The sequence below is a fragment of the Leptinotarsa decemlineata genome, unplaced genomic scaffold, assembly GCF_025532065.1.
Source record: "Leptinotarsa decemlineata unplaced genomic scaffold, Ldec_3_MD MMD2_P_RNA_scaffold_6, whole genome shotgun sequence".
Lineage (NCBI taxonomy): Eukaryota > Metazoa > Arthropoda > Insecta > Coleoptera > Chrysomelidae > Leptinotarsa > Leptinotarsa decemlineata.
The window spans coordinates 8091108-8099339 of record NW_027412533.1 but is presented as its reverse complement, the minus strand read 5'-3'; the positions used below and the strand labels follow the sequence as shown (position 1 = coordinate 8099339).

At 32.0% G+C, this 8232-nt stretch overlaps 1 protein-coding gene across 1 annotated transcript; it reads right to left on the bottom strand.

The window, feature by feature from the left end:
• Positions 1–2924: 2924 nt before the first annotated feature.
• Positions 2925–4584, bottom strand: LOC141480106 (uncharacterized). The gene is made up of 3 exons (XM_074169911.1): positions 4061–4584; positions 3780–4001; positions 2925–3722 (listed from the first exon to the last, which is right to left on the bottom strand). Exons 1-3 carry the CDS (start codon positions 4229–4231, stop codon positions 3480–3482), a joined length of 636 nt encoding a protein of 211 aa, XP_074026012.1. The 5' UTR covers positions 4232–4584; the 3' UTR covers positions 2925–3479.
• Positions 4585–8232: the final 3648 nt, after the last annotated feature.

Below are 8232 nucleotides of genomic sequence, written 5' to 3'. Positions count from 1 at the left end.
AAAAAATAGGTTTTTTTATTTATTTCACATCTGTGAATATTCTTTATAGTTGCACATAATTGAGAAATTTCACAAGAATTTTTGAAAATACTATAGTCAAAAATATTTCGTTTGACAAACGAAATATGTTATTTATATCTATGACGTACATAATAATTGAATGAAAAAAAAGGTGAATATTTCCTTTATATTTTCATCATTTACGATTCGAAATCTCACAAATATACCCACTTTTACTCAAAAATCGTTATATCATTTTGAGCTGAAGCTTGATTGATTATTCATATTCAATAGACTGTTGGAAAAAATTTTATACTTCACAGAATTTAATGCATAATAAACATATTTGAATTATTCCAGAATAAACAAAAGTCAATTTACAAGAAACATTTTTTTTTCAAATTGCAAAACAATTGATGAGTATGTCTCTCATAACAATTTATTCGTAGGTTTGGTTTTATATTATAATTTATTTGCCAAGTACATTCAATAGTAACAATGATTATTCTATGTGATGATCAATACGATTCACGATATTTGAAAATTTTTCTCAACTGAAATCAACTCAACCAATGTCAAATCCAGAAGAGAAGGAGTCTGGTGAAACATTTATGTTTTTCATTGCTGTTCAGTCATCAAAGTTATACCTAGTTGAGTTTTTGTTTTCTATCGAAATATTTTGGATTTGGTTTTCCTCAGTGCGTGTCGACTGTGAAAGATTGTTTTCATTGTGTTTTCGAGAATCAACGACAGCATATTTTGCTGTCTGGCTGCAGCTTCGCAGTTTTTTGGATCTTTTCTTAGTTTCAGTTTTCGATCGAACTTTATTCCTCATGGTACTTTCAGAACTCTCCATTTTAGTTCTCCTTGCCAAACATATAGTGGAAACTTACCGTAACCTTGAGAGTGTTTCTATTATTGATATGATTATAACAGAATCGTTTCCGTTCCAGTATTACATCTCAACAATTCGTTAAGCGAATTTTTTCTTCATATTTTTGGTAAGCAATGCCATTCGACAAGTACCACAAGGAATGATTGGGAAGCGAATAGGTATATTTTCCGGAAATTTTTGTAGCAGGAAAACTTCAACAAAATTCAACTTCAAATATTATATTTTCAATCCTGATGTGTAGGTTCTTCGTTGGTCATTCATATTTAATAAAGCATAGAATGAAAAGTACAAATATGGCACCGATAATAACAATTATATAAGTTCATTTTGAAACTGCGGAAACGTTCATTTTTCGCGAACATAAATCATAAAATCAAGTGTTTTATGTTCATTATTTCTCAGAATACTAATGAAAAGTCTACATTTATTTACAATTACTGTCAAAATCTTTTCCCTTCTGATGACATCAACCCTTCGCTTTCCATCGATTAGTTTTCATGTTTCCATTACACTAGTTCCGATGAAATATTTATTCAGGCCTGTTTAAATAATAATAGTTTTCGAATTATTAAAACAAATATCCACTGTTTTTCTATTCACTTTTACGTATAAGACAGTAAAGACCATAGTTTATTAAATAGTTGTTGCAAATTATGTTAAAAAATATAATTACATTTATGGAGCTTTTTCAAAAAATATGAAAGACTTGGAAAAACTACTGATAGCTATCAACAAAATATCCTATATTTTTCAAAAACATCATGTATCGAATATGAAAAAAATTACTGAAACATCATATTACAATTTTCACCAATTATGTATAGATGCATTTTGATCATACCACAAGCATAAGTTCCAACAATGACAATATAATTTGTTGAAATATAGAAGAATCACAATATTTTTTCTTTTTGAACTATGAAAAACACGAATCTTCTCAACCAGCAGGAAAAAAATCGATAATGAATTTTTCTTGGATATATCAATACTGTCTGAAATTATCCTGATACTCAATTTGAGATGAATATTCTGAAACAATTTCAGCAACTACCGTCATAAAAAGAAATAAACATTTATCGATTTGCATTAACAGTCATTTATTTAATTTTATAGAGTTATATGAATTTGTATCTACGAATATTATCAAACGTTACTGTGCTTTCTGAAATATCACTGCTTTTGGTGAGATGAAAAAATGAACTGTAATTTCATTTGCGTACAATTGCATTTCAGAAAATCATATTGTGATCAGAACTAGAAAGAAAATTCGAAGTGTTCTGGAACAATATTGAAAAAAAAATTCTTTATTGTTGCTGTGTGAATCTTATGTGTTAGTACCTGAATAAAGAGTAGAGTAATTGGAACAAATATTCTAAGAAACAAAAATCATTTCAACATCATTTCCAGGTACCTTTCGAGGGAAAATCTCATCAATATTAGGTTTCTTAGAAAGGTTTTTCTATTAACTATATAAGCTATAAAGTGTACATGATACATGTATATGAGATGATTGAGGTACATAATCCTTTATGAGATTTATTCAACCTAGATTTTACGATAATAGGTACCTACACAAAATTGTTAAAATCCATAATCCTATTTTGAATAATGAATAATCTTTTTTTGGGAGATCAAATTTCTCGAAAATTATTGGCATATGATTATTGATGATGAATCAACTGATATTTCTTCTTGTCGCGATAAAATTTAAATGTTCAAAAAAAATATTTTTCAATTGAAAGTTTCAGTTCTCTTTCATTTACATATAGATCAAAATTGACTCATTTTCACTGAAATACAAATTTTATATATGTCACATTTGTACCCGACTTGGTTAGTGTTTATAGTATATGTATACTTGGTTTTTGAAGATGAACATTAATTTTGATAGTCAACTTTGAAAAAGTATGCTTGTAAGCTCAGCAATTATTTTAGAAGAAGAAATTCTGAACAATATTTCAGTTCTAATGAAGAAAAAATGAGAAATTGATGAGATTTCCGTTGACAAAAAAAAACATAATATTTAATTATTTTATTTCTGACCGGGATATTATAAGCTTATATCGTCATAGTTACGCTATCAATAAAGAGGGTCATAACTCCCTTGGGACATTATAGATTTTATAATTCCCTCTACCTTTCACAAGTAAAAATAAATAGAAATGAAAACTGAACCATATTTTATTTATTCACGTCATTACAAATAATAAATGTACAATTTTGAAATGTTCCCTGAAAATTACTTCCGCCACTGGAAACAATTTCTTCTTTTGTATGGCTGGAGCTTCTGTTCACTACAGTCGAGGTACCTGCCTCTTCTGATGACAAAGTAGACAACATACGCGCCGTTTCATTTCTCAATTCGATGCTATCCTCCAAATACCCCTCCGCCACCGTGGAACTTTTCCAACCTCCGTGTCTTTTTAAGTTAGTCATAGTTGCTCCTGCATTGGCTAGAGCAGTAGCAGAAGTGCGACAAAGGCAATGTCCCGTATAGGAAGATGAGTTTGGCAATCCTAAATACATTGCGATTTTGCTGGGGATTTTCCCAAACATGTTTTTTCCAATTGGCTGAGATGTACATTTATTTTGTCGGAAGCTCAAAAAATCGTTCAATACCTTTAGGACGCAAAGACATATAAAGTCTTAATAAAGGCAAAGCGGAGAACTCTTTTTCATCCACAACTGTAAATTTCTTCGATACACCAGTTTTACTTTCCGGTACGTTCACTACCATAACGGAATCCCGGTCCTCTATATCCGATATCTTCATATTCAAAAGTTCCTGACTTCTGCATCCTCCAAAATAACCCATAATCAAAACAACCTATAACAAAAAAAAGGAAATAAATACACACAAAAAGGAAAATAAGAAAAAAATTACCTTATGCAATAAATGAATATCATTAGGAGCGTCCTTTAGGAATCTGATAACATCTTTAGGAGATAAAACAGCAGACTTTTTCGGCTTATAACTCTTACTCTTCCGTTTCAAAAAAGCCTGTAGTTCATTGAACTTGGTGATATCTCGTTTCTCATGTATAGTGACCATCGATTTTAGCATTGACCATTTAGTCCATAAAGAATTCGGACTATACGTTTCTGACTGAAACGAATAAACACAATTACTACCAAATCTACCGAAAAACATAGAAAATTCCTTACCAGTTCTTGAAAATATGCCAGAAATACAGTTTCAGTGACATCTTTTGGCATAACATTTTTCCGTGTCAGCCAGTCCAGATATATCTTGTATTCTTTTTGGTATACGGCTTCACTTTTCGATGGAATTAATGATTCTCTTGCTTGTTCAGCTTTTTTCAAAATATCCTCCATTATATTTGGGGTAGAAAACACGTTTTCACCGCAAACACAGCTTGATAACAAAGTTCTGTTTATAAACAAGTAACATAGCAACAACCTAGCAACAAGAAAACTCTACTATAATCAACGGTACCTGATTCAAATATACCGGGAAGGTAATGAATTGGTACATTTTTCCGTTTCAAAAATGAACAAAATTTTATTGAAATCGGTCAGAAATAAAATTATCTATGTACCACGGGAATTAATGAGCCTTAATAACCTCAGGCAATTGCTGTCCCTCGGGCCAGAGGCCCTCGGGACGCAAACTTTGCCATCGGTAATTAAGGCCCTCCTAATTCCCTTGATACATAAATAACTATTGATATGAGGTCCTGTATTCGACTTGATCATTTCTTTCCACTCTCTGAATCGATATGACTTCTAGAGCATATTTGAAGTACATAAATGAAGTGGAATTCGAAGTGGATATTTTCATTTTCAATGGTTATTATGAAATGATTTTCACATTTTTTGTCGCAAAATAATTCTGGGATATTATTTTCGTCATAATTCAATTAATCTTGATTACAGAGACATATTCAATAACGATAATGAATGAATATCATTATTTCGAACTTCCATTGTGTGATATTATATAAAATGATCTGAAATCCCTCAAAGAACTATAAAAAAAGGATTAGAAATGAATAGCTAAAAAACAATTATAGTAAGCAAAAAAAACCTGAAATGAAATAATAGTGAAATAAAATTCAAGTAAAAATGAAACATTTCAAACTTCAAACTTTACGACGTTTCGATTGTTAGTATCCACAATCTTCTTCGGGTGTTGACTGGACTAATTCCTCCGAGAGATGACTATTTATGGACCATTCAAGTACTTTCACTCATCTCCACTTTCCTTTTTCCGCTTCACTGGATTAGTGCCGCCAAACGGTTATCTCCCACTAAACCAGTGGGAGATGACGTTTTTTAGTTCTTTCAGGGATTACAAATAATTTCATATAATATCAGACAATGGAAGTTCGAACTAATGAAATTCATCATGAAACATTGTCAATCACATTCAAACAAACGATAATGAATATTTATTCAAGCTCATCATGAAGGTATCACCGTTGGTATTGGGTCTGCTGGTTACATGAATCCCTGATTTTTTTCAATTTTTCATAATTATTTTTTGATTTATTCGGATAAGCCGTCTGAAAATATGGCACTCATGTGCAAAATTGGCTTGAAATTAGTTATTCCATTCATTTCTGTACTTATTTTTAATGAAACCTCAATAATCCTCCGGGTAGAAGCAATGTCCGGTACAAAGGCAAATTTGGAATAATTCAAACCTATATCAAAATAGTTGAGCTTTTGCGGCCGAGGTTTTCAGGTCTAGAAGCCGTCGATTTTTGAATTTTTATATCAATGTTTTTCATAAAGAAGAGTGCTGTTTGACAAACGTATACGGAAGAGGTGTCATTAACTGAACTATAAATTAAAATTTCAGATGGGTCGTATGTGTGTGTCATATATTTTTCAATTTTAATTTTCTTTTTCATAAAAAGATTCAAAATAAATTTTCCATTCATAGAAAAATGTCCAATTCATATTTGTATTGAATTTACCTGATACATGTAATGTAATTTCTAGGATGGTTTCTTTAGGAGCTCCTGTAATCCCATCCATGAATTCTGGTATGGACGGCGGTTATGTAACGTACCTACATTTTGCATTCCAAGAATCCTCATAAAATACGCAACGCAATATTTTGTACGACCAAGCTGGCAATTGTTTACAAAAGTATGAAGTATGATCCATTCATATTTGTTATTGTACAAAAATTGTATGTATTGTATTTACCTATCATATGTAATGAGGCCCATATTCGTCAAGACCAGAATACGATAATTATTAGAATGAACTAGGTGAAAAGTCAGGTACACATATCCTTCTATATGACTTCTTGTAACATGGGAGACTTCTAGTCATTTTTGATTCAGTAAGACATAATTTATTTGACGAAAGAAAATGCCACCTAGAGACGCAGGATGTTTGGAAAATATTTGGGTAACAGGTCCAGAACATCTACAGAGACATTATAATAATATAGATTTCCAGCGTAACATCGATGATGCGTTTTTGTAAGGAGATGATGTTAACGGTGCCGGTGTAGATATAAACGGGAGTAGTATACAACCTATAGAAAATGGTGTGGAACCATTAGACCCCGTAGATGGAAATCGTCGTCCATCATAGTATCATTTATATATTTTGGACTAATCAGTGAATTTTTTGTGATGTGTGTTGAATTTCATGGTGGTGAAGACGTTAGTTTCTTAAATTAATAAATTTTGAAATGTAAACCAATTGTATTATTTGTCAAATTTTCGATATATTTCATTGAGTCGCGATCATTTCAGACTAGGAAAAAATGATTCGACGTTTTCAAACCGTTCCTTGGCATGCAACCACAAGTTTCCGAATCTAAGCTAGACGGAAATTTTGCACTATGCAAGGAAGGGTTACAAACTTGATTATTTAGAATCCTTGGAACTTCACAAGCTTAAAACATTGCGGGTGCAACCTGTTAAATGATCAAATCGATTTAGTTTACTCGCAGGTTTTTAAATTGGCAGATCCGCAATGTGAACTGTAAATTCGGGTACTCAATCAAGCCAAGTACCTCTATTAGTACCTACAGGGGTGATATATAATGGCTAATGTAAGGAATGGTTGTCAGTTTATTGTATAAGTTTGAAAATGTCTGTATAGGACGAAACTGCAGTAACGTTAGTTATAAATAAAACGTTAGAATAAAAGTCGTAAAAGTTTCATTTCTCTTTTTTTCATTTAATAAATTTCGAATTATCAAAACAAATAAATACTTATCAGCGTTTTTCTATTCTCTTTTTTGCATAAGACAGTAAAGACCGCAGTTCGTTATATATTTGTTGAAAACAACTCCACCACAACTTTCACCAATTATGTACAGGTAGTAGTGATGTGCCGAGTCGCTGTTTTGATGGATCAAGTCGACTCGAGCCAGTTTATACGGTATTCGAATCATGACTCGATTTCCTAATTCGAGACCAGTACTCGAATTCTATGTTTGGTATTCGAATATTGACTCGAATCCGGGTGGACTCCAGTCTAGAAATTCGAGTCCAGAACTAGAGTCCGCTTTTAGAACAAAAGTTCCTTTGTGTTGAAAAGGAGTTAACTTCAAACAGCGTGTAGGTTAGGTTAAGCATAATGACACAACAATAATAAATCAATAATTTTTAATGTATATAATGACATAACATAACCTCGAAGTAAGAGGTTATGTTATGTTGCAGATTATTGCTTGCAGATTATTAGTGATATTTTTATATCGACAAATAAAATTATTCGGATATTTTTTCCTCATTTTATTATTTTATTCTAATATTTGAAAAGAACATATATTTTGCGTACGATCAGAAATGAACGATCGTACGATGGGCATCCCATCTAGTTAATACAAACCCACAAATTTTCCCAAACGGAAACCAACCTTATTATTTCGCTATAAAGTTCAAAATCGATTACAGAAATTTAACAGATTTGTATAGCTTGGCGTGCTGGCGACTGTTCATCGTACCAAAGCCAAAAAAGTCGTATAAATACGGTTTGAATAGTACGGTTGGCAACGCTTGTACAAGTGAGTTAACCAAATTCGAATACGAGACTCGAGTCAGTTGGACTCGCATAAATAGAATCGAGTTAGCGAATACAAATCGATTCTTTCTGACTTGAGTACCGAAATCGAGTCCGGCGTACTCGAATCAAAATAAATTGGTATTGGAGTAGGCGGGTTCTAAAGTAGGAATCGAGTCTGGCTCGCGTCAAACTGTACGCGGCACATCGCTAATAGGTAGATGCATTTTGAGCATACCTTATCAATGACATAATATAATTTGTTGAAATGTAGAAGAATCACAATTTTTTTTCTTTTCGAACAATATTTCTCCTTTTTGAACTACTCTTCAACCAGCAGA